This window comes from Alligator mississippiensis, chromosome 7 (assembly GCF_030867095.1).
Source record: "Alligator mississippiensis isolate rAllMis1 chromosome 7, rAllMis1, whole genome shotgun sequence".
NCBI lineage: Eukaryota > Metazoa > Chordata > Crocodylia > Alligatoridae > Alligator > Alligator mississippiensis.
Genome location: NC_081830.1, coordinates 32,315,683 through 32,343,067, shown reverse-complemented (window position 1 = coordinate 32,343,067; position 27,385 = coordinate 32,315,683). Strand labels below are relative to the sequence as shown.

At 43.8% G+C, this 27,385-nt stretch overlaps 1 protein-coding gene across 1 annotated transcript in view; it reads right to left on the bottom strand.

Annotated features, from left to right (window-relative positions):
- LOC132243208 (uncharacterized) overlaps positions 1 to 8,808 on the bottom strand; it is a 33,592-nt gene extending 24,784 nt beyond the window's left edge. The window contains exons 1-4 of the mRNA XM_019489797.2: positions 8,621 to 8,808; positions 7,829 to 7,993; positions 6,071 to 6,188; positions 1,400 to 1,450 (exon numbers count right to left, since the gene is read on the bottom strand). Coding sequence (XP_019345342.2) covers positions 1,400 to 1,450; positions 6,071 to 6,188; positions 7,829 to 7,993; positions 8,621 to 8,808 — 522 coding nt within the window. The remainder of the gene's footprint in view (positions 1 to 1,399; positions 1,451 to 6,070; positions 6,189 to 7,828; positions 7,994 to 8,620) is intronic.
- Between the last annotated feature and the right edge of the window lie 18,577 nt (positions 8,809 to 27,385).

Below are 27,385 nucleotides of genomic sequence, written 5' to 3'. Positions count from 1 at the left end.
CCCTTGCTATTTTGATCACTTGTTAAGCCTGCTTTTTGCACAGATGGAAAGAGTATGGAATAAAGCAATATGGAACAAGCTCTGGGCAGTTAGAAGAAAGAAGTGAATAAACTTTTCCAAAGCATGAAAGGATCTGTGGATTTTGTTCACATCTTCCTTTTTAACCAAACCTTTACCTGATCAAATTAAAGGAAAGCAAGAAGTCTAACTCAGATCCCACAAACACCAGAGAGACTTGGTAACAGAAAGTAGGAAGTTTGGTTTAGCAGGGGAAGTGCTGAACTAGGATTAAAGAAAGTTCTCTTGACTTTCTAGTCAGTCCATAACTCTTTCTGACCTGGGGCAAACCCCTGAATCATTCTGTGCACCATTGATATGCTCCTATTGGATTGAAACATCTGAATGCTTGATGTCTTAGGTAGCACCATGGTGAAAAAGGCCATGTTGGATTATTCATGCTGGTGCAGATCCTGGAATGGGATTGCTTTCTCCAGCTCAACATCACACAGGATGTCAGAGGAAGAACTGAATTCAATTTTCCCAGGAGAGTACCTTTACCACTTGCACACCCTTTCTCTTGCCGGGTGGGTAACTAGGGAGAACTGGTTCTACAACAGGATAGAACTACTGAAATCAGGAGACCGTTTATGGAGAGCAAAAGCTAAAAGGTAAAACTCTATCTGGAATAATGAAGCTGGGTCTGAAATAGGATTAACTGTATGGCAAACAGTCATAGTTGTTGCTATAACAGCTAAGACAGGCCTGTCCAACTGGTGGCCCAAGGGCCACATATAGGCTAAGGGGTTTAAGTTGTGGTCCTTAGTCTTGGTCAAAGTATTTTTCTGGCTACCCAAACCCCAGGGTCTGAGGCCACAGTGTATGGAGCAGAGGGTGAGCCCAGGACTGTGTGGGTGCACGGTGCAACACTGGGGAAGGAGATGCCTGTGTGGGTGCATGGTGCAATGGCAGGGTGGTCCATGTGTCCTGAGGCTCACCCTGGTGTGGCCTACATGGCTCTCGCTGGTGCAGTCCATGGGGCATGCAGCCCCCCCCCCCCCCCCAGCTCTTTGGAAGTTACACAGCCCTGAGCTAAAACAATAAAGCTAATCAACATGCCATGCCATGATGAAATGATGAGGTGGGCGGGGTTTGCTGTCCTGACTGGCAGCATAGGTTATTGAAAACATGGTCCTATAGCATTCATCCTATGCCTTCTGTTCATTTTCTAAACACAGCTCCACACATTCCTACATGCAATTTCCCCCAAACCTCAGAGGTGTGTCACTGCCTTGTGCTGCATTTCATGCTCTTACAAGTACATGCTGACATGCTGCTCATCTTTTGTGCTAAAATGAAGAGGAAACCATCCCAAGGGATGTTGTCTGCTTTTCCCACTTACCTCCTCAGAGAGCATGAGTATTCTCAAATTGAAATCTTCATTGTCTTTCTCCTGTGGGAAGAAAAAAAGATTCCTTCATTGAAATAATAGGGCACAGAGCTGGTTTTCTGCTCCTGCCAGCAGCCAGGCACATGATTTGGTCAGAAGTAGTGACTACTTTATGAAAGTAGTCCCATATGAAGAAACGTGTTTCTCCAGTTCTACATGCATAAGGCATCACTAGTTTCAATGAAATCACACCAAGGGAAGCTGGAAGAACACAGTGGTGGGAAGCCTACTATTCACTCAGGCAGCCATATTAATTAGGCCTGTGCAAGTCGGCAGCAATCCGATCTGGCTTCAAATCCAGCCGCTTCGGATGGCTGCGATCCCATCTGGAGCTCCAGACCGGGTTTCCGCCTTGAACCGGCGGAAGCTTCGGAGCCGCCTCAGAGATCCGGTCATAGGGTACAATGGGGAATCATGAAATATCTATAACTTTGGTGTTTTTTGTCTGATTTGGATGAAACTTGCAGGGATTGTAGCCTCCACTGAGAGCATGAAACATGCCAAGCTTCAAGAAAACCAGTGCAGGGGTTTGAGGGGAACTGTACCCCAAATTCTTGAAAACCAAACTCCTGTCACGTCTATGTGTTACAACACAGGGGGGTCAAAACTGCAGGGCTGGTAGCTCTTGCTGAGGCCACAAAGCCTGCCAAGTTTCAAGGAGATTGGTGGAAGGGTTTGGGGGGAACTGCACCTCAAGCTGCAGACAAACAAAACTCGTGCCATGGGTGACCCTGTGTGTGTTAAGGCACAGCAGGGTGACAGCTGCAGGGATGGTGGCCCCTCCTGAGGCCACAATGCCTGCCAGCTGTGGAGGAGATCGGTGCAGGGGGTTCTGGGCCCTGCACCCCAGCTGCTGACAGGCAAAACTCATGCCAAGACTGTGTCTGTTCTGGGGTAGTTGATTGTCTGTATTGATTCTTTCCTCTCTTTAGCCTGGTTTTGTAGGTGCTAATTGATGCTCGTTAAGTCGCTATGTAGTAGCTAGGTCCTGTGTACTGAGCTGGTCCCTGAGTCCCTAGTTCCTGAGTGAATTACGATTGATTGATTGGTAACTGGGAACACAGTAGCTTAGCAGCCAGGCCTGCGGCAGTCTCTCCCCTCCCCACCCACAGCCAGAGACAGTCAATCCCACAAGCGCCCATGTCATGAGTTTTGCTTGTCCGCAGCTTGAGGTACAGTTCCCCCCAAACCCCTGCACTGATCTTCTTGAAACTCGGCAGGCTTTGTGGCCTCAGCAAGAGCTACCAGCCCTGCAGTTTTGACTCCCCTGCATTGTAACACGTAGACGAGACAGGAGTTTTGCTCTCAACAATTTGGGGTACAGTTTCTCCCAAACCCCAGCACTGATCTTCTTGAAGCTTGGTAGGCTTTATTCTCACTTCAGAGTCTATCATCTCTGAAAACTTCATCCAAATTGGGCAAAAACAACAAAGTTATAGATGTTTTATTGTTTCCCCATTGTACCCTATGGCCGGATCTCCGAGGCGGCTCCAAACCGCTTCGGGAAGATGAACGGAACCAGCGCTTCAACCCGGATGTGCTGCTTCGGACCCCAAAGCATCCAAAGCCTATCCAAAGCTCTGTCCAAAGCCCCGCACAGCCCTAATATTAATGGCCAACGCAGAAAGAAGGCTGAAGTGGACAGAGTGGCTGGAAATCCTATGTGGGGCCTTGTCCCTGCCGTCTGAGCCAGACATAGGTTTCCTGCAAGGTGCTCCACTGACTCCACCTCTGGACCAGGGCTTAGGTTTACTTCCAAACCAGTTGCAACTGGTTGGTAGCCACCTAGCTTCAGTAGAACAGGGGCAAATATTTGACATGGGAGTTGTGAACACTGATTACTTTAAAGATCAAATTGTTATGTCATTGACTGGACACGCTAATATTTTGCTTGTGGTAAAATAAGAGTTGTTCTGTGAACTGAACTGCAAGCTACATCTGCCTGAAATGGGGGCTATTGTACCTTCCTTTGAAGCAGCTACTGTTGGCCATTCCTGGTGACATGATCTGCTCCATTTTGGACAGTTTCTATGTCACTGCATGTGTCCACATGTGCACACACTAGTGCACATTAACACGAGTGTGTGGATCGACCTGGGACTAATGTTATTCTCAAGTCAGTGGATACAGACAGCCTTAATGCACATAATGTGATTTAGCTATTCACACATAAATTTGATACCTGCTTTATGCAGGTATCACATTTAGGCTTGAATAGCCTTAAATCACTATTTTTAAGGCATGTTAATGGTGCTCACATGTAGACATGCAACTTTAATGCACCTTAAATTGGGCTAAAATACATTAAATGTGCACGTGTAGACACGCCCACTGAGTAGCTAATGTGAATCTAACCTGCCAGCATGTAACCTGTGACTGGAGTCTTCTGACTCTACAAACTATGCATATACAGACCTGTAGTGACATTCTATTCTTTCCAAATCATTGAAATGCCCATTTTATGGCTTTTTAAGGGGCATTTTTGGCACTTTATGCAGCCAGGAGATTCCTTTTTCCTGGGCCCATAACCATGCTCGTGTGGATGACTCCAAATGACTATGTAGTCACATAGACTAAGGATGTGCAGTAGCAGCCATCACACGAACACATGACCCTCATGGATGAGCTGTGACTTAGACACCTGTGGCTGAATCCTGTGACTACCCGATTTAGTCTTAGGAGGGAGGTAGGAGTATAGGGAGGTGCCATTCTGTTTAGAGGGAAAAGATAGGAGCTCTCACTCTCATTTTCTGGTTGACTATTTGTGTGACTACATAGTTGTCCTTAAGCATCAAAGAATAAAATTCCCTGGCTTTGATCCTATAGAGTAGAGCTGGCTGACTTAACAGCCATGAGCAGGGGCTGCACCAACCCACTCACCTCCCCAGCTACAAGCTCCCCTGGTACCATGTAATCAGACAGCTCCCTCCCCACTACTGCACTGCATGGGCAGTTCTTCTCATCTCCTTGGCTGTGGGTTTCACCAGCGCTGCAGGCTGCACCGAGTCATGCCACCCTGCCATGCCCTACCCCATGGGTCAGGGGGAGGAAAAGAAAGTCAGAGAAGGGAGGGGGAGACTGGAGACCCTGGCTGCAGAAGCAGCTGGAGGGATGAAGGCAGCAATGGCCAGAGGGGGTTGAAGATAAACCTATGCAGCTCCCAGGCTGCTAGTTGAACAGCTCTACTGTGACCAAAAATTGGCCCTGTAGATGACCAGGGAACACTAAACTGTTACCCCCAATGTTTTGGAGATGGCAAGGTAACATCTTTCACAGACAGTAAAGTGGGATGGGGGACACACCTTGCTGGAATTTTTTCTCAGAGACATCTGTAACAATGGTGTTTGGTTGTAGCCGTGTTGGTCTAAGGACATAGGCAGGCAAGGCTCTTTGAGTAGATGTGATATCTTTTACTAGACCAGCTGAGTAGTTGGAAAAAAGTTCTTGGCATGCTTTTGGGTGCAGTCACCCTTCTTCAGGCATTGGGAGTCTCTGCTGGTCTGAGACTCCAAGAAATGAGAAAAGCTAAAAGTCTGGCAGAATGTCAGTGAAAATGTCAGTGAAAATAGGTGGAAATTAGAAAGACAAAAGCTAAAACAGAGGGGGCAGGGGGATGGGGAAGAGAGCAGGGGAAAAGAAATAAAAGGCTGAAGAGAGACATTATAGTGATAGAATATAAAGGTAGAAAAGAAGCTCTCAGTGAAAAAGAAAATAGTAGGAGATCAGGAAAACAGGACTGAGAGAAGTAAAAAGTGTGAGAGGATGTAGTGAAAATATAAATAGGTGAAAAGGAGAAACAAAAGGTAAAGCAGGGGAACAAGGGGGAAGAAAGCAGGGGAAAAGAAAGTCCAAAAGGAAATATTACAGGGTAAGAAAGAAGCTCTCAATTAAGAAGAAAATTGTTTTCCCAATTTATTACTAAGGGCAGAAAAGTGGGGGAGAGGAGGGGATAAAAGGTGGGGGAAAAAAAGAATGTAAGGGGTCAGATCAGGCAGGTACCTGGTGAATCAGATGTCAGAAAGGTTGCAATGTATCATAAAGCCAATGTCTATATAAAGTCCATGATTTTTTTTTATCTAGTAGACTTACGAAGTGAAGTTTGTAGGCTCATCTATGGAAGGTGATATCCTGCCACACTTTTAGCTTCTCTCATTTCTTGGAGTCTCAGACCAGCAGAGACTCCCAATGCCTGAAGAAGAGTGATTGCACCCAAAAGCTTGCCAAGAACTTGTTTCCAACTACTCAGTTGGTCTAATAAAAGATATCACATCTACTCAAAGAACTTTGCCTTTATAATTTAATACTAAAAGAGGAATGGAGAGAACATCCTTAGCAAATGTTTGTTGTTCTATTAAAATGCTGTTTGAACTATTCATATAACTTTGATAAGGTTTCTGTTCTTGTTTCTCAGGAAACCATAGAGAACTCTGTTTTTATTTTCATTAATAAAAAAGGTTTTTCATTTAAAAAAAATCTTCAGCAATGATAATTGATACTGTTTTGTGCTACTGACATGAATTTCTCTAGTAAGTACCATGTAATAATAATGTTTCACTGTTGTTGCTGTAGCATTTGATGATGATAATAACAATAATGCTGTTAATAGGTGAAATGTAATACTACCAGCTTCCTTAGGTAAAGGTCCATTTCCAACTCCAGTACATGCTCTTCCTCCAAAGTTTTCTGGGCTGTTTGCAGCTCTGCTTCTAAATGTATTTTCATGGTTTCTGCCTGCTTTATCCTATGCTCATTGGAGAAAGAAAAAAAACCTCAAGACAATAAATTCATGGTCCAAAGACTGTGAAGGTGGCTCGGAAATACAGAGCTGATTTCTGATTGCTGATTTCTTCAGATTCCCATGCATGCAGCTATATCACACACCTCTAGTAGTCACCAATTCACCAGTTAGTTTATTCATTTCATTGCCTCTCTGACTCTGTCAGTTCATTATATACTTTAAAGTTAGGCTTTTCAAAAGTGCCTAACTGACTTGGGAATGCAAGGGCCATTGACTTTCTGCTTCAAATATAAGTCCATAAAAGCACGTACATACAGTTAACAAGTGAAAAGTAAGGAACAAACCAACTATAGTCTGTCAAGTCAATTTTATTTCTAAGCTAAATCTAGGATTCCTGGATGTTTGTATGGAGACACAAAATGGTAACAACTGGCTTTCAAGTAGCTACCTTGAGTACCCTTGGTAATGTAGCTGTATCAGCATGGAGCTCAGTGAGGGTTGCAAAGTCTACCTGATACACTGGGTACATTTTCAGATGGTATTCTGGACTCAGCTCTGTGCTGCTAGGGCTACACTGTTCATCGTGCCCAATCTAGGTAGTTTAAAGCCTGTTGGGAACTTTATACTACACGAGTGTCACAGAAGTGACTGCTGTGTGGATACACCATGAATAAGGACAGGTATCTCTCTTTCTAGGTACAATCTGTACACCTATATAGCCCTGACTATTCAGCAGGTAATGGATGGAAATATTTGTGTCACATATGAAGTATAAAGAAAATCCTTGTGCTCCAGAACACTAGTTCCTATAGAGGCTTTGAGTGTACACATGGGATCATTTGGATCTGGTGACAAATGATGCAGCCACACACGAACCTATGAACTGTTCTGCTGGTCAGGGGTTGGTGGGGGTGGGGGGAGGAGTGGCGCTGGAGATGGTCAGCTCTATCTACAAACTGGAGTGGAGGGCAGCAAAGGGTGAAGCCAGGAGCTCCTGGCAATGTGCTAAATTCACACATGTCAAAGGCAGCATCTCTTGAGTCCCAGCTGAAGTTTAAAGCTGGCATAGACAGGTGGGAATTGGACCACCCTGCTTTCACAGCAAAATATCTAGTCCAGCTGTTGTTCCAGCAAATCATCTACCAATCTCTAACTGATGAGAGGGAGGAAGAACCTTTCTCTGGGGGTCAGTTATTCCATAACTGTCTTGCACATTTCTCTGGCCACTTCTGGAGACAGGATTCAGCATGAGCTGGACCCTAGGTCTGATTCGGTGTGGTGATTTCTATCTACCCTGTGATAAAAGCCTGATGTCATGGGAAGAGGGCTTTTTTCCCATTACAAAGCCTAGTATGGTGCGTTAATGTCAGGGCCATTAGCAGAGGGACGTGAATCCAAAAACTGTACTGCTAACATTTCCCCCCTTCACTGTGGCTTCCAACCACCTATTAGAAGCAGAACACCGATTCGAGTGTCCTTCTCTTCATGGGATAGGAGCACAGGCTGGAAGACTGCTCAGATGGGGTGGGGTGTAGCAGGATTTATTTTTGGAAAGCTCCATGAATAATTGGTCCCATAGCACTCTTAGATGTGTCATTAGGGCGTTTGATATTTGCTTCATACCACACACTCTTAGACATTACCTGCTGAGCTCTACCTCCATGCTGCTTATGTCTTTTTCTACATCTCTAATATTAGCTTCGATGATCTCTTCTTCCTTTAGCAGGCATTCAATTTGCTCTTTCAACAACTTGTTTATATGCCAGGACTGGAAAACAGAGTCTTCTTCTGTTGATATCCATGTGGCACTAGCAAAAGAAAAGAGCATGGCCAGTCTCATAGATGTTAGGGCTGGAAGGGATCATAAGGTCTGGGGTGGGGGGAGGGGGGTGGTGTTTGAGGGTGAGGGGGCATTTTTATTATTATCTCAAGGAGCTGTAACATATTGCAGTGACAGGTCCCAGCAGGTCTTTTCACTACAAATAGAATTTGACTCTTTTACAAGAATGAGAGAGGTTAAACAGAACAGTTAAAAATTGTATTAAAAAACCCCCCAACAATGTAGGCTGATATAGACATCTCTACATACACACATTCCTTCCAGTACAAAATCCCAGAGAAACATTTAGTGCATCACCTACAACTTGTTCATTTTTCCTTTTACTCAAGCTGACATGTCATTCAAGCCTGCAAACAACTGAAACAACTACTCTGTATGTATTTTGTAAATTCTGGCTGGAATTAACTCTGGACACTCTCCTTACCCATTTCCAAACCAGGGACCTTGAACACTGTGCAAGCAACTTTGTATCAGTCTGCCACTCAAGTAACTTCATGGAAGTCCATGGATTGACTTCACAGATCAATCTGTCCTGCTGATTTCAAAAAGTATTGATAAAATAAATCCTTTCAGACAAAAAGTTAGGACAATTTGCCCAATGTAATCAGTAATTACCACCAGTTTGTGTCTGGTGATACCAGCATTAAAACTGGATGCTGGTTTAGGTGGAAAACTGGAATAATCCTGGATGTTCAGCACTTGGATGGAGTAGAACCTTTGCCTGTTTAAGAAGTTGCTCTCAAAGTCTGAGGGTGACCTGAGGGGATAATGGATGTAATTCATGATAGTCAATGGGAAATGGGAACCAGGCTGAGATACAGCTCTAGTGATGAAGAGACATTCAGAAAGAAAGGCACATGTGTGTCAGTGGCTGCTTTAGTCTGAAGGGAGTTGCCAGCATTAGGCTTGTGTGAGTCAGCAGGGATCTGATCTGGCTTTGGATCTGGCCACTTCAGATGCCAGGGATCTGATCCGGAGCTCTGGACCAGGTTTCTGCTTCGATCCGGTCAAAGCGGCTCCGAAGCTTTGGAGCCGCCTTGGAGATCCAGCCATAGGGTATAATGGGGAATCAATGAAATATCTATAACTTTGTTGTTGTTTGTCTGATTTAGATGAAACTTCTAGGGATGGTATCTCCTTCTGAGAGCATGAAGTCTGACAAGTTTCAAGAAGATCAGTGCAGGGGTTGGGGGGAACTGTACCCCATATTCTTGAAAGCAAAACTCACGTCACGTGTATACGTTACAACACGGGGGAAGCGGGGGGGGGGGGGGGGGAGGGGGAACTGCAGGGGTGGTAGCTCCTGGCAAGGCCAAAAAGCCTGCCAAGTTTCAAGAAGATCAGTGCAGGGGTTTGGGGGGAACTGCACCTCAAGCTGTGGACAAGCAAAACTCGTGCCATGGGTAACAGTGTGTGTGTTAAGATGTAGCAGAGTGACAGCTGCAGGGATGGTGGCCCCTGCTGTGGCCATGATGCCTGCCAGCTGTGGAGGAGATCGGTGCAGGGGGGTTCTGGGCCCTGCACCCCGAGCTGCTGACAAACAAAACTTGTGACATGGGTGCTTGTGGGACTGACTGTCTCTGTCTTGGGGCAGTTGATTGTCTGTATTGATTATTTCCTCTCCTTAGTCTCTGCTTTTGTAGGTGCTAATTGATGGCAATTAACTGGCTACATTAGCTAGGTACTGTGTATTGAGCTGGTCCCTGAGTGGATCATGATTGATTGGTAACTGGTAACACAGTAGCTTAGCAGTCATGCTTGCAGTAGTGTCTCCCCTCCCTGCCCCAAGACAGAGACAGTCAGTTGCACAAGCAACCATGGCACCAGTTTTATCTGTCAGCAGCACCCTCCTGCACCAATCTCCTCGACAGCTGGCTGGCGTCGTGGCCTCAGCAGGGGCTAGCAGGCCTGCAGCCTTCACTCTGCTGCGCCTTAACACACGTATGGCACAAGTTTTGCTTGTCCACAGCTTGAGGTGCAGTTCCCCTCAAACCCCTGTACCGATCTTCTTGAAACTTGGTAGACTTTGTGGCCTCACTGGGGGCTACTATGCCTGCAGTTTTCACCCCCCTGTGGTGTAACACATAGATGTGACAAAAGTTTTGCTTTCATAGATTCATAGATTCATAGATGTTAGGGTCGGAAGGGACCTCAATAGATCATCGAGTCCGACCCCCAGAATTTGGGGTGCAGTTCCCCCCAAGCCCCTGCACTGATCTTCTTGAAACTTGGCAGGCTTTGTGGCCTCAGTCAGAGACACCACTCCTGCAGTTTTCACCCCCCTGTGATGTAACACATAGATGTGACATCATATTTGCTTTCAAGAATCTGGGGTGCAATTTCCCCTGAACCCCTGCACCGATCTTCTTGAAATTTGGCATACTTCATACTCTCAGCAGAGGCTACAATTACAGAAAATTTAATCCAAATCAGACAAAATACAACAAAGTTATGGATATTTCATTGTTACTCCATTATACCCTATGGTATAATGGATCTCCAAAGCGGTTCCCAAGCTTTTCCAAAGCACTTCAGAAGATCCGAACCACTTCAAAAAGCCTAACAAAGCCAGTGCTTTGATCCAGATATGCTGCTTCAGACCCCGAAGCATCCAAAGCTTCTCCGGGTCCGAGGCTCTGTCCAAAGCCTCACACAGCCTTAGCCAGCATCATTGTCAACCCACCCAGGGAGTAGATTTGTGGAGCTTGAGGGTGGAAATGGATCTCAGGAATAGGCATGGGAACAGGAGGATAGAAAATATCAGGGGCCTTTGGATAGAGGAAAGAGAGGAGATATGCCAGGGATCCTATGGGAAAGGAATAAGTTCAGCCACCTTACAAGGTTGCAGGGAAAGAAATGGGGTAGGGAAATGAGGATATAGGAAATGGGATAGAAAGAGAGGGAGCAGAGACAGTCACCAGGCCAGCTAAAACATTACAATGGAGAGACTTAGAGAAAAGAGAGAGGAGAGATCATTAGCAGGAGAAGGCACTATGACCAAGATGTTTCACTCATTCAGGCTCCCACTTTTAATTGAATTATTTTTTATTGTTCCTATTGCATCACATACATGGTATGCTATTTCAAAACCATGCATGTAGAAAAGGGGTAATCCTTCTGCCCATCAGGTGAGTTGGATATGGAGACCCCATAATACATAGGCAGAGAGCCACTCAATTGTTATAGCCAGTGCATGATGGGCAGTAGCAGGCTTCACTTTCTCAACATGTGGTTGCTAGGACAAATTATGAAGTAATTGTGTTCTAGGCCAGGTAGAGCTGGCAGAGGCAGGAGAAGCCTTATGCTTTGCTTTGCCCACTTAGAGAGCTGCCCTAGGAGTAGCAGGCATATTCTCTTCCTCACTGAAGACCCTATTGAGGCGATATGTCTAGTCCTCATTTCTGAAAGACCATGGGGAAGGTCACCGTGCCTCAGAGGGGGACCTCACCTGGATAAGTCCTGAAGTCATTTGAAGAAGGTACAGAGATTTCTCAGATCTACAGGTTTAGGGGAATTGTCAGCGGAGCTTCTGTGGTGGAGGTAGAAGTACAGAGGAAGACTCCAGCAAGCATTCACTCCAAGTTACTGAGTTTTCCCTGAACCTCAGATGAGATTGGTACACAATGCTTGTGTGAATTTTGGAGCTCATTTCAGTAATACCATTTTAAAACGATTATAGCTAAAACACTGGAACAATAGACTATTTTTTTGTGCAGAATGCCTCCTTAGCAATGCTCAGGTTTGGCAGCTGCCTGAGCCTATGCTCAGAGAATTGTTCCCAGAATGCATTCTGCTGGCTGGCTGTCCTTCACTGTTCCAGTTTCCACTTTGCCCACACTGTTCTGCTGATATGCCTAACTCCTGACTTGAAGCAAGGAATTAGGTGAATCCTTGTGCCTATTCAGTCTGTGGTCTCTCTTCTGGGATTGCAGTTAGTACTGGACAGAAATTCTCCTATTACTATTACTACTACTACTATTACTACTACTACCACTACTATGATTCCACCTTGAAATTAAAATGTTTTGTGCAAATGCTGGGTTTCAGCAAGTTTCCCATGCAATCCAGCCAGGTGGGTATCAAAAATGGCCTTTTCTTTCCTGCCAGCGCACTCAGCTGGCTCCTCCACAGTTTTTTTGGGAGCTTGGGTTTCCAGAATCCATGGTTCCAGATCAGCCCACCATGCAGATTCCTTTAGAGATGGGTACCCTAGGTCTCCTTGTTGCCAAATATGTAGCAGCCTGGCAAATGGACTGAGGCAGAGCTGGTACTTTCCTGGCTTCCAGGGTCTTGACTCACTGTTGGCCCTCAGATGTGCTACTGAAGACCCAGTCCTTCCTGGATAATGGTCTCCCTGCAGCCTTGAGAAAAAAACCTCAAGACAATAAATTCATAGTCCAAAGACTGTGAAGGTGGCTCAGACCTGCAGCCCAGACAGCCCTCCTGCAGCCCAGACAGCCCAGACAGCCCTCCTGAAATTATTCTTGTTTGAACAAGAGCTATCAGATTTGTACAAACAGTAGAACAATATCTCCATTTAAAGTATATCTTTTATAAGTGGAATAAAGCACTCCGGTTTTCTCCTAAGGCATGTGGATAAATCACACTCCCCCACACCTTGTCATGTCTTGCTCCTTGCATATTTGATAACCATAAAATATGACACAATAACTGGAGAATATGAGTTTTCAGGTAGCTACTGGTGCTTGCATTATATCACCGAAATATCCTATCCAGTAATGCTCACTGAACACTAAACTATGTCTACCATTCCGATCCAAATGAAGGATCAATTTATTGTAGATGGAGATGCTAATGAAACAGTGATTCAAATGTTAGCTTTTACAGATCACAAGTTTAAAATGGCATTTGTTTTCCAAAATAGAATTGGAGTAGGCAATAAATAGAGATTTTGGGGGGGGGACGACATCAAGAAAACAGATTATAGGTTGATTCATCTCTGACCTCCCTGTTCTACTAACTCGTAATGTCAATATCCCACCCCTGAATGAAAGTGTTGCAGAGGGAATAGAAGGGAAAGTTGAATGAAAGGATGAGGAAAGAGGGTGAGATGCTGAAGTAGCATCAGTCATGCCCTTGTTGGGTCCATGTAACAGCCAGATGTACATGGTACTGCACTTGCTATATCACATAGCATTGCCATTGCTAAAAGGGCTTTGTTTAATAACTGACTTAAAATTCAGGTTTCATATGAGAGCTCCAAAGGGAGGCACCTACCAGGGAGTAATGGTTTCCTCACTATCAGCTGCAAAGGTTCCAGGAATCTGCTGGGAACAGTTATTTACATTTATTCTTTTTTTTTTTTTTAATATATACCAAAAATAAATCAATGGCTTTAATCTACTTTCTACAGTTTTACAAAGTCTGCTTTTTCCCTGTTGGGGGCATGCAAAAAGGTAACATTCCAGGGGAGCAGGCACTTGCATGGGACATAGGGAGCAAGGTTGTGTTGCACATTCTGCTGGATGACCTCCAGCAATGCACTCCATTTCTCTGTCCATCTACTTTCCCACCTGCCTGCACTGACTGTTTTAGGGTTATTGGGTATGTACTCAGCACCTAACATAAACGGGCCTCCTGATATTTTTTTTTTTTTGTGGGACAGGCATTTATAATTACTATAATATAAAAAAAGAGGAGCAATGCATGAACTTCCCATCTCTAGACCCAAAGGAGATGGTTTTTCATAGAATCATAGAAAAATAGGGCTGGAAGGGCCCTCAGGAGGTCACACCTAGTTCAGCCCCCTGCTCAAAGCAGGATCATCCCCAACTAGATCATCCCAGTCTGTGTTTTGTCGATCCGGGTCAAGGATGGAGATTGCAGAGCCTCTCTGGGTAACACATTCATTCCAGTGCTTCATTACCATCCTAGTGAGAGAGTTTTTCCTAGTATCCAACCTAAACTTCCCTTGCTGCAGCTTGAGACCATTGCTCCTTGTTCTGTCATCTGCCATCACTGAGAATAGTCCAGCTCCATCCTCTTTGGAACCACCTTGCAGGGAGTTGAAGGCTACTACTAAATCCCCCCTTAGCCTTCTCTTCTGCAAGCTTACTAAGCCTATTTCCCTTAGTCTCTCCTCAGAAGTCATTTCAATCCAATGTTCCGACTATCAGTATATGTATGTAACCTGCCACCATCCTCTGCTGCTGATTAAATTTCTATTCACATATGATCCCCCCTGTATTTTCAGCCCTGCTCTTCAGGGTCACTCTCCACATAAAGAGAATGACATAATCTTCTTTATTCTTTTCCTCATTTATTCAGGCATTCATTCAAGTTTCATTTTCTAAGTAACATTTCCTCCAAATTTCCAGACAATTTCTTTGTTGTACCCATTACCCTTACCCTTAGGCAATCTCCCAAGGAACATATTTTTGCATTATGAAGACAATGAGATTCCACCATTTTAACATGCACTATCACATTGAGATATCCACTTATTTTCCATACCCAAGATTTGGGATGGTTTCCTAAATACTCTGGATGCCTTATCTGAGACAGTCAGCCTTGCTGTACTCCAACAGCAGTAGGAAGACAGTAATTTCCAGTTTTACCTTGTTTTCACTCATGTCATCGTCTCCTAGACACTCAGGGATACATAATGCCACAGTCTCCCAGTGACTAAGCTAAGTGCTGGAGCAATCACTCTAGCTAAAGTGTGTGGGAGATGAGCAGTTATCCCACTGCATATGAACTGTAAGCCTATGAGGTCACAGAGGGCATGACATCTCTCCAGTGAACAGTGCTGTCTGTGCTGGTATTTAGATACCTTAGAAACAGGACTGCTCCTAAGAAAGGGTTTTTTTCCCCCTCTACTATTTGTATTACACTAGTGTTTAGTAATCATGGATCCAGGTCCCTATATTCCTGAGAGCTAATGAACATGTGTAATAAGAATGACAGTTTCTTTTTCTGTCCAGTAAGTTTAGTGTAATTCATACCCATTCCATGTCCCCCTTTAGTAGTGGCTGAGCTGGACACATAGAGGGATTAGAGAACCAGCTGCAGCCCTGGCCAGCAAAGCTGTGTTGATTATTCCAGTTAGTAAAGACTCATGCTTTTAAACAAGAAGTCCTGGATCTGACTGAGCTGAAAGCATGACAAATGGACTTCTGACAGATGGTCTCCACCTGAGTAGTTGGGTATTGACCTTCTAGAATGAGGGCTGGAGCAAACTCGGAGGAGGGGGCAAGAATATTGTCAGAGACCCATGTCAACACCATGTTTGATTCTAGAACACAGACAGAGGAACATTGGGTAAATGAGGGTACAGAAGTGCAGAAAGGAACACCATAGGGTAGGAGGATGGACAGCAAGAAAAAGTAAGTACTGAGGCCACTGTCAGGCAAGTGTAATCAGTGAGAGGACTGTGTCTGATCCAGCTACTGGAATCGGATGTAATTAGTAAATAACTGACATTTTATAGAGTAATGCAAGGGTCTTGGGAAATGATATGGAGGAACTAGAGTGACTGGTGCAGGGTATGAAACCAAATGGAAAGATTATGAAACAGTAACCAAGACTTGCACTGAAATAAGGAATCTGCAATGTCCAGGAAAGATGGAAGTAAAGGTAAAAGCAGGAGGGTAGCATGTCCCAGAGTGTGGGTGGATTATAAAGACATAAGAAAAGGGGGAAAAATCTTGTGGAAAAACATTCCAAGATCTAATTAGAGGAATAATAATTAGTGATAAACAAAGAGCTTACAGGTATGAAGAAAGAGGATGGTCACTGAAGAAAGCTATGTTCTAGAGTCAGAAGGTGTTGCATGGTCAAAAGCCAAGTTGGGGTAGAGCTTGCAAAGCAGAATAAAAGAAATAACAAAAGGCCCTTTTTCCATACACAGAAAAAGAAAGGAAGGAAGGAAAAAGTGGGATGCTAGTCAATGAGGATGGGATAGAGAGTAGGGATAATATGAGTATGGCTCCAAAGCGAAATTAATTCTTTGCCTCATTTTTCAGTGATCCATGATGGTGATGTTGACCTTGGGCAGGCAGATGGGAATGCCAGGTCTGGAGAGAAAAAAAGCCCCTGAGGTGAAAGCACAACTAACGATCTTGATGTACTACTCAAGGACAAGGGACCAGATCGCATCATTCTCAGAATTCTGAAAAAAGGTGGGGGGGGGGGGGGTGCAGGAAACCTCAGGTCTAACGTAAGGGATTTTTAATAAACTTATCGAACTGGGGGACACTATTGACAACTGGCTATAAGCAGTTATAGTACCTGGGTATAAGAGAACACAATAAAACAATAACAGCAAAAAACACTCTCTGAGTAGCTCCAGACCAGTTCATATAACTTCGATAGAAGGCAAGGCTACAGAACACTTTTTGAAGGAAACTATAATTAAAGGCATAGAGATTAATGGGAAATGGGGAAAAAATGCCACACAGCTTTACCAAAGGTAGATTATGTCAGACAAACCTGATATCTTTCTTTGATAAGATAATTGATTTTCTAAACAAGGGAAATGTAGTAGATCTAATCTATCTAGAGTTCAATAAAGCATTTGATATGGTACCACATGGGAATTTATTAGTTGAGTGGAGAAGATGGAAATTAATACAAGAACAGTAAGGCAGGCAAGGAACTGGCTAAAAAGAAGATAACAATCTCATGTGCTGAAGAGGAACTATTGGGCTGGAGGGAGTTTCTGAAGGATTGATCTTGGGACCAGTTCTATTTAATATTTTCATTAAGAAACTTCACAAAAAGGTAAAAGTGTGCTGATGGAATCTGCCGATGAAACAAAATTGGGTAGCATCAATTCCAAGGCAGGCTGGGATAATATACAGGAAACCCTTGACACCTGGAATAATAGAAATGAGGTGACATTTAATAGTACAGACTGCACAGTCATTTACTTGGGTTTTATAACAAGAATTTCTGGAAGCCCATTTATTGGAAATAACAGAGGAACAGAAGGTACGGGTATATTTATCAACTGAAGCATGATTATAAGTTACTAATAAGGTACATGATATTAAAAGCAAACATGATCCCAAAATATATCAGGAAAAGTATGTCCAATATAAGGGAAAATCTGAATGACATTGCATAAGACTTAAGCATGTAAATTACTGTATCTAATTCCGGTCACTCATGTTCAAGATGAAGCTAAACTGAAACAGATGCAGGGAAGAGTGAGTAGGGTGATTATGGATAGGAGAAGCCTATTAAACAAGAGCAGAATAACAGAATTTGGCTTGGTTAGTCTAGCAAAATGAAGGCTGAGGAGATGTGATTGCTGTCTATAAATATACCAGGGAACACATAGATCGAGTATGAAAAATTTAGGTTTGTAAGCATCAAGAGACAACATCCCCTCCATCCCCCCCGGACACACACCAGTCATATTGTAAGTGGGTGCACTAAGGTAGCCAGAGAGAAGTATAAAGGATGGCAGGACAAAGCAGACAGTGTTGCACAATGGGAACTCTTCTGGAAGATCAGACATATTACCTCCATCAGCCAAGCAAAACTGCACAGAATAAAAGCATAAAAAGAGCGGGGTGTGTGTGTGTGTGTGTGTGTGTGTGGTGAGGGACGTCAATTGTTACTGTTAATGAAGTAATCCTGGCAGAGTAGCTATAGAAATTGGTGACAAAAAATAGCAAGGAAGGGAGTGTGCTTCACTGTTGACTTCTTCATTTCATGAAACTCTTTGGTGGCAGATGCAGAAAACAATTGACTAACATGATCAGTTATGGATGTTCAACTTACTAAGCATAATAATACCAACTGGTGTGCTGGGGTTTTACAACAGCACTGACTACTTGAAAATTGGATCTGTCTAGTACAAGACCATGGGTCCTTCACAAAGCAATTTCAATGGGTTGATGTAAAACATGGTCATCCAACTTATTTAGCCTGCAGGCCTGACCCAGACCATGAGGCTTCTTGCAGGCCCATGGCACTTCCCCCAGGCTCAATAACCCACCTCTAATAGTAGGGTGGCAGCTTCTCAGTGTGACCATTGGATCCATTCCCTTGGCATGAATCTAGAACCCAAGGTGGTTCTGGAGTGAAAATAACCACACTATCCAGTTGATATCACTTCAGTTATCGCTCCACTTCATCTGTTTCATGGGACAGTGGGCATGTCTACACATGCATTTACACCAGCTAAATTTACTGTGCAGTAAGTTACTGTGCAATAAGTGGAAAAAGGCCGGTCTCTACACGTGCAGGTGTTAAGGTGCATTAATGCTAAAGTTAGTCCCAAGTCAGTCTACACACATACACATTGTTACTGCGCATAAGGCATCTACACATGATTTACTGCACAGTAACTAGTTGGGTGTAAATTTGTTACCCGATACATTATTTTGGTTACTGCGCAGTAATTTTGGTTACTGTGCAGTAAATGCACACATGTAGAAGTGCCCACTAAAAACAGAAGTATTGCTATGCTCTACTGTCTCATGGCTAAACAGACAGCCACCTTTTTATAAAGATGTATGAGCATTAAATGTTTTTGCAAAGCCATGATTTCTTGTGCATGCGTCTCTCCTGGAACTTAATTTGAAAGTGCTGAATGAATATAACTAGTGAACCAAACCCCAGCTTTAATGCCATTCCCACTCCGATTCCTATGCGGAGATGAGTTCTGTTCTTGCAGCTGAAAGGAAGCTGAAATACATTGTTCTCAAGTATACCCAGGCACTAAGGTGAGTCCTCTAATACAGACATATAGATATATGTAGAAATATAAATATACATTTACTTCGTTTGTAAATCAGTGAGGCTCATTTTTCCTCAACCAGTTTGATAAGCAGCCTTAAACCTCTATTCCACTCCTCTGTACTCAGCTGTTGGTGATGGCTGAAGCTCATATTCCTATCCCTGCAGAAGCACCGCAGAAACCATGACTGCTTGAAGCAGAGTCCAGGCCAGTTGTGCTGCTTTCAATTATGGCATTAAGAACACAGGGCAAAAGGCAGGTCAGGCCCCTTTGTGGGAGGTTTGTACCCCCTTAGGGAAGGGTCAGGCAATAATCAAAGTTTGCTTCCTGGAATTTCCTCTGTGTTCTTCCACTGGGGGCCTGTTGCTTTCTCCCTGCCCTGGGAAAGGAATGGGATTTAGCTTATAAACACTGGGATTCCCCAGCATCTGTGCAAATCTGAGGAGAGCTAGCAGTTACCTTCCCCTCTGTACAAATGTATGAGCTACAAAGTCAGCTGAGCCCCAAAGCATAGGATTGCAAGTCACAGTGCTGCTGATTCTTGTAAAGAACCTTGTGGTATTTTGTGCATCTCATGAAGCCTCAGATCTTGTTACTTCCACAGATTAGGTGAGAGTCTCAGTTTTCATTAAAGAAAAAAAAAATACTTTAGCTCTCTTTGTTGTAGAGAAAAGATTTAAAAACGTGAGCTGTGTGTGTCATACAAGCTTACAAAGCTGGAAGGAAAATACAAAGCACCTACTGCTCACTGTTCTTTAAACACCCTATTTTAAAGCCAGTGGCATGATTTGTTTAGTCTAACGCATGATGTTTTTAATGTTTAGAATGGAGAATGCTAAATGTAATTCATTCAAGTATCGATCCATTCAGTACTGCAGGCCCTGATTTACAACATGGAGATTCATTTTCACCACTGGGTGGCCTCATTGTTCCATGAAAGGGAAGACCTAACCCCCCCTCCAATCTAAACACTAAAATACTACATATCCCTACTTTGTGGAAAACTCTGGTTTGGTTCATTTCAGCTCTCATTGTGAAAGAGAGATTCCAATGCTTTAAACTGTGTCCTGGATTAAATTGTCTAGAGTCTGCCTAGGAATGTTTTCTTCCACAATCAGCCTTTGTTGTAGGAAATAGAAAATTTGGAGATGTGGTAGGAGGTGGGAAATAATAAGCCATGTTGAACACATCCAACAAAGCATGGGACATTGCTCTGTCTTTGCTGACATGCTCCCTTCAAAATGATGATTTGAATATATTTTGCACTTCTAAAAAATCCAACTGAAATAGGTCGTGTAGGCTGAGTGTATGTGTGTGTGGGGGGGGGGGGGGCATCTACTTGTGTTGTTGTAACAGAGTGAGTGAGCCAGAGATTTTTTTTTGTATGCTTAAATAATTCTAGTTATAAGGCCAACATAATTTTTTTTCACTTAAACTACACTCAAAATATCATATGCTCTATTCCATGAGAAGTAGCCATCAATACGAATGAGCAGTCATGCATTTTTTTAGGCATTAAGGACCAGAAAGAAATATATTTGTTATGCATTAACTCCCTTTGTTTGTGTCTGACCATAAAAACATGAATAGTCCCGTTAATGTTCGTGAGGCCCTGAGCTTACAGTTAGGCATTTGCCTGCTGAATAAGGGCTGAAGATAAGCTTCAGACCAAAGCTTAATAGGTGTAGACAGAAGTGACAATTTTTGCCCAATCCGCTCCTAAAAGCTCTCTACAGCCATGACCAAACACAAGTGCACGGCTGCAGAGTGCTTTAAAAGGGCCTGATCCAATCTAAATCCTTATTACAGGAGGGTTCAGACAAAGGTGCTCCAAAATGTAGTGCCTTCAGTAACTTCTGTCTGCACATCCCAGAAGCAGGGCTGAGCTGATGCAGCTCAGCCCTTTCACCTGGCACTGTCTTCAGAATGGGAGGGGGTTAAGGAAGTGAAAGGAGTTTGGTCTGTGCTTTTTTTAGCTGGTGCTGGAGGGTGGGGCAGGTGGATTGGAACCCCCTACCTCACCCTTCAGTGCTGGCTGCTTTGCAACCAGCCCAGAATGGCTGGGCAACCGCCCAGAATGAGTTCTCTCCACTCCCTTTCCTCCATCCCTTTCTGTCAAACAGTGACAAGGCAGGGAGGGACATTGCTAGGAGAGAGCAGCTGCAGGCTTGAAGTTGCTCTAAACAGCAACTCAGTCTCCCAACCCCTAGAATCCACAGGGAATGTCTTTTGGATCCGGGGGATCATTGTACCTCATGGAGTTTCCTGTACAGTGCCATGAGTTACAATGGGGAGATGCCTTTTTGTCTGTGCCTAATATTCCAATCATCTGTACCTCACTCTCTCCCCCATTCCCACCCTTCCTCATTTCCCTCTTTGAGGCATAAAAGAGATATATCACACCCCTGCAAAATACCTGCTAATGCAGAGATGAACTCCCATGTGTGTTTTGTGCTAGATTCTTCAGGAGCTTGGACTACTTTGTATAACTCTGGTGATGCAAGGCAGTCATAAACTCATCCTGACTGGCCCATTAATGTAGATTTTACAGTTGTTTTGCTGCCAGAGACTCCTGCTGAGGCGCTTTGTATGTAAAAGCTGTATATATTTTAATTGTGTGCAAGAGAAAGCAGTTTGGGAAAACAGACTTCTTAGGGCACTCACTAGAATAGCAATAAGAGACTTTCCTACCTGTAATACTATGGGGACTCAGCCAGAATTAAGTATAGCCTGTCAGGAATTTTTCAATTACATATTTTTTTCCTGTATAAAAAGTGAAACAACAAAAAGAGGGGTGGGTTTGGCCATATTCCCCATTGCAGAAGAAAAAATAGGGAAGAAAAAATGTTTAAAAAATCATCAAATGGTCCTGCTTCAGTATTTTTTAAATGAAATTTCCATTTTTCAATTCAAATCTATGTTTTCATTTAATTACTTTGTAGCTTTAAAATAAGTAAAATAAATGTTAAGATCATAGCAAAACATTTCAGAACAATCTAAACTAAATATTGTGCAGTCACTCTTCACCTGTGCCCAGCTTTTGGTTTGCTAGTTTTTATATTTTGAATTTTATCCCAAAGCAGAGCAGGAAAATCTTCTGAAATCTTGATAAACTATGCAGGACAGACACCTATTTTCTGTACAGGTGTAGCCAGCAGCAGTTGCTTTTATTCTAAAATTAGTACTATAAAAATTATATGATTATTGATAGTGGTCCACCTAAATCATAGGGGGATTTACCAATTTTCACAGGTTGATCATGGTGTGAAGTTCTCAATCCACAGTTATTCCATGGCAGCCCTGCTCCTTGGGGCAGATTGGCAGAGGTCTTGGGGGCTGGGGGGTGGGGAGGAGGAATGATGGGATGGCTGCCGTCTTGATTGCTGGCTGTCCTTTATGCAGCCTTGCTCTCAGTGCTGATTGATGGAGAGGCCCCAGTGGGGGAAGGAGGGATGAGGGGGACACAGCCATCTTGTCTCTTGCCCTTCATGCCAACCCACACACCAGCCAGCCCTTCCCTTTCTGGCAGCAAGGACCCTGGCTCCCACAGGGAACGAACATTTTTTTTTTTGTTGATTGTGCAAACTTTGCAGACAACCCCATATTTCACTCTTTCCACAAAATCTACAAAGCCACAAATTAATTAGGTGTTCATTAGGTCCCTAAGCATCATGGTAACAACCAGAGCTCAATAATATTTGTGAAAGTCCCTCTGGTAGGGTACATGCACTTCTGTCCAGATGTGTAATCAATGTCCCTGTGAGCATTAAGCTCAACAGAGGGTAGTGAGGAAGGTGCAAAAAAACGCTACCCCAAGGATAATACAAGTAGTCCTATTATTTCCTCATTCCCTTCATTTTCACAGCTATTCTACTGATCTGTTTGCACTGCATTCACAGCATATGTGGAAAGAACCACTTTCGTGTGGACTTGCTCATAAGCACCAAACCCAGAAATGTGGTTGGCCAACTTGAAGTGGTTTCATTGCCGCATTTCTGAGTTTGGTGAATGGAAGCAAGCGGTTGGTACATACTTAAGGCCAGCCCTCTGGAAATGCTGAGGATGATGCTCTGCAGACATAAACTTGAGGCCAGACTCTATTCCACCTATTAGACGTGTAAGTGGACTTAAGCATCTGCTTAAGTTCCTGAAAAATAGTCAATTTAAAAAGTGGGTGGGTCCTTCCACCTCACTGTTTTTTTGTGATTCAGTCTTAAGGGTAAGATAGCAGGTGTATTACAGAAGTAGATGCATTAACAGTTTTCCAACAGGATGGAATAGAAACACACTTAGGCCTTTAAGCCTACTTAAATACCTAAAAGGTAGAGTAAAATCAAGCCCCAGGTATCTGTCTCATTTTAAACTGCTGGTCTGGGACAGAAGTTCCATAAACCAGTTTGACCTAGATCAGTTAAGTCTGATATTACATTCAACCAGGTTTATCTTAAACCAGTTTCGGCCACTTTGAAACTGGTTTATGCATAGAACTTCTGTTCTGTTACAGGTTTAAACCAGTTTCTGATCACTTAAGCCAGTTTATATGCATATTCTGTCCCTAGCCCTGGTGAATAGAAGGGGATTGGCAGGAAGCTTGTAGCACTCCTAACATCTTGACTGGATCCTCAAACTCATGTAGATTAATTTGTATTGATAGAAGTTATATTTTAAAGATGATCCCTAACAAAAAAAGACTGAGGAAACTGGTAATTGGGAGATGGTCCCTCAGTTCAGCAGTTAATTAGCAACAGGAACAGCAGAGGTTGCCTACTGTTCTACAAATAAAGTGCATAGTTATCTTTTCTTCATATTCACATATGCCTGTGTTTATATTGAACATGGTGGTCAGTACATGGTGTCAGTAGTGAAAAATGAGAAAGAATTTGAAATAAATTGAGTTCCAAGTTGAAAAAAAAATGGGACTTGAGAGCACGTAGAGCAACACAGCCACATGGGAGGATAAGAGCCACTGTAAGTAATCTTCCTGCACAGTTATAATCTAAGGACAGTTGGCCACAGAAGTGTTGCAACATCCACCTGCAATTCTTATGTCAGGCAATGTACCAGAGAACTGGAGGGCATTCAAACAAAGGTTGAGTGCTCCTTACCAGCCACAGGGGCACATGAGAAAAATGACTATGTTAAATCCTCAATCTTCTTGCACATTTTGGAGGAGGAAGCCCTAGCTCTTTATAAAACCTTTACCTTTGCAAAAGATCAGAATATAAAATTAAATAAACAACTGTCCAAATTTGAGGAGTCCTACATGCCAAAAAAAGAATAGGACCCTTGAACATCACAGATTTTTTATCTGCAGGCAAACATAGATCAGTATATTAGTGAACTAAAGAAAATGTGTAAGAACTATGCTTTTGGGAGCTTCAGAGAATCTCTGCTTAGAAATAGGATTATTTGTGGCATTTCACAAGAAAGGCTATTGTGTGAGAGAGACTTGTCCCTAGGAAAATACTATCCAAATGTGCAGGGTAACAGAAAATATGAGGGCCCAGGCTGCAGTGCTGAATGCACCCACAGGTGTCCATTCAGTGGGCATGAAACAATGTGGTCAGAAGAAATCACTTCATAGGGTGGAATTTTCTGCTGGCAAAAAAAGCTCTTCATAAGGTGGAATTTTTTATTAGTAAGGAACCCTCTAAGGGAAGGAGAGCTCACAGGCAGACGTGCACCAAGCATGGAAGGCAACATGGCCCCAAACATTTGAAAGTTCTGCTTTAACTCTAACAAGAGGAACCATTTTTCTACATGCTGCAGATCCTACACACTAAAACTTCAAGGGCATATAGTTGAAAGCGTATCAGACAAGTTTTATATAGACATAGTTGGAGCAAGAGAATGAATGAAAGGGACTAGATTTTGCCAGTGGAAGTTCAAGGAGCATTGGTATCATTTAACCTGGACACTGACACTCAGGTTAATATTTTACCAGAACAAGAATATAGGAAATTATAATTAAGATCAAAAGTGAATCAAAATAAATGGTTATTTAGGAACATTGGGCACCTATACATGAGCAGTGAGTCTGCTCCAACATGCTGTAATTAATTGAGTCTGCTGGAGTGTGGTAATTATCACACTCCAGCAACCTCCAGTGTGTTGTATATCAGCATCCCCATGCTTAAAAATGGCAGTGGGGATGCTTTACCTAAAGCTCGTCTGACAAGCTTTAGATAAAGCACCCCTACTGCCACTTTTAAGCGCAGAGATGCTTATACACAAGACACTCTGGGTGCTTTAATTAAAGCACTCCCCCACCCCCACTCTCAGAATACGTGTATAAACACCCAAACATACCAGTGAGAGGGAGAAGCACTGCTATCATCCAGTATAAAAATAAGCTATACAAACTCCCATTTATTGCGGTATCTAGGGAGGTCCCTTAGATCAGTTGTTAGTGAGAAGGACCAAGGTTTTGCAGAGGCTACCTACTGCTCCACAAATAATGTTCATTGTTGTTAGTTCTTCTCCTTCATGGTATGTCTGTATGTGACAGGGGTCCATCCCTGGGCCTGTCTAACAGAGGCCTGACCCTCTGTCTCTGGGCTATCCACCCACCTATCTCTCCTGCCATGCCTTGATGGAACAATAGTTATGATGTTTTTCAGGTTGGAGGCTGCCCATTTACTACCCCAATGCTAGGGGTCACTATCCACTACTCCAAACCTCCCCTACGTGGTGGCTCACACCTCACAGATGGTATATACATGTTGACCTGCACCCTAGGGTGTTGGGTCGGCTCACTCCCCGACATCATGCCCTCCCAGTGCTGGGGTCTGATCACCCTTGACATTGCACCCCCTGGTACTGGGGTCTGATCACCCCCTATCATTGTGCCCTCTGGTGCTGGGGCTTTGCACAGCAGTGTGCCCCAATGAGGCCTCCCCCTCCCCAAATAGCCTCAGCCTGGTCCACAAAATGACAACATAAATATGAGCCCCTGGGCTATAACATAATACAAGTCCTACAAGCCAGGCTCTGGCCCCTTAAAAACCCCAAACTACTCCTTGAGTATTGAGTACCCTCCAGCTCTGGGTACATTGTAAACTCCTGGAGCCTCATTAGCCACAGCAACAGTCTGCCCAGCAACCACAACGTTCCTGGGTAGTTCTGCCGTGCAGGAGCTCTCTTCCCCTGGCCACTTGTCAGAGACCTCTTCCTGCCAGCCTCGGCCCTGTGGTTTATATGTGCCCAGAAGCCTATCCCCTTCCTTTCAGCTAACTGGCCTGGGGGTTTGAGCTATTAACCCCTACCCTCCTGGTGCTTGGTGTTCCTGTAGATTTGTGTCTTTAAGGGGCATCCCTGCCTCTTAGTAACAGGACTAGGATTCCCTGTTAAACTGTATTTAGTGAACCCAATTGCTACATCTCCACTCATGTCAGTTAGCAAAGATTCATTAATGTTTAAAAAGTTTTATTGGCACTAACAGAGGTTTTGTTATGGGATACGGTGCATGTTGCATTTTTTTCAAGCTGACCTTGAGGATGTCCTTGAAGCACTTCTTCTGCCCTCCTCTTAAGTGTACACCTCACACAGGGTTCTCTGTCCTGGGGCGTGGAACAGCTAGATGGAAGCAAGGATAAGCTGCAAACCTTCCTTCTAGCCCTCTGTGGAAACTTCATAAATGGGAACTAAATGCACTGCAGCCATCCTTGGGTACAAGTAGCAGAACCATTCATTGCTGTGGCCAGCTGGGCTTCAATATGTCCCATAATGCCTCTGAATTGGCCCTGGGCAGATCTTCTCTAGAAGGCACTGGTGCGTGGGTGTATTGGAGGCTCCCTGAGTCTTGATCCATAGAGGACATGAGCCTCTTACAACAATCCATAGAAGAGCCTGGCCCTTCAGCTCCAGCTACATAGCAACTTGTGAAGTTCCCTGGTTTAATCCTGATATGAGTGAATGTGTGAGAGTGCTAAGCCCCAAACAGGTGACCAAAAGGGTTAAAGGAGATGAAGAGTCCAACTGTACCCGGAGGACTTGTCTGGCTTAATTATACTGGAGCAGCAGTTCTGCTATGGTTAAAGTTGAGAATGCTTTTTGGTTTAGTTTGACTTAGCTAAGCGTGTCAAAATCCACACGTTTCCTTGCATTGTCCTGAAGTTGGGAGTGCTTCATGACCAATCAGAGTAGGTGAGGGTTCCAATTTGGAGATCATTTGAAAAAAGGAGGGGTTCCTGAGATATGCCCCCCCCCCAACACTTTTCCTTATAGTTGGATGCTGATACAGAGATAGGTAACAAGGAAAGTGAGGAGACTGTAAGTGGGGATGACTCTCAGCTCTACATTCTCCCTTCTTTTGTGTGTGCATGGATCCTAGGGGGATCTCTAGGGGAGTCTAAGCTCTTTCCCCTGCCCTCCCATGTGAGAGTCAAGATCTTTTGGGACCTTCTAATTCTGAAGTGGATCTGAGCCCTTCTCACTACCTTCTGCTGCCTCTCCTGTGAACACAGAAACCAAATTGAAACCAAAAAAATACAAAGTTAAGATGCCTAATGTTGCTGCCTACAGGAAAGGACCTGACTGAAGTGGTATGGGAGAGGCTGGGTGGGTCAGGGGAAAAGCTGGAGAGCCCTGGACAAAGCAGAAGCAGGGGGACCCTCTGGTTAGATGTACAGTGTGGGGTGTGAGCCTTAA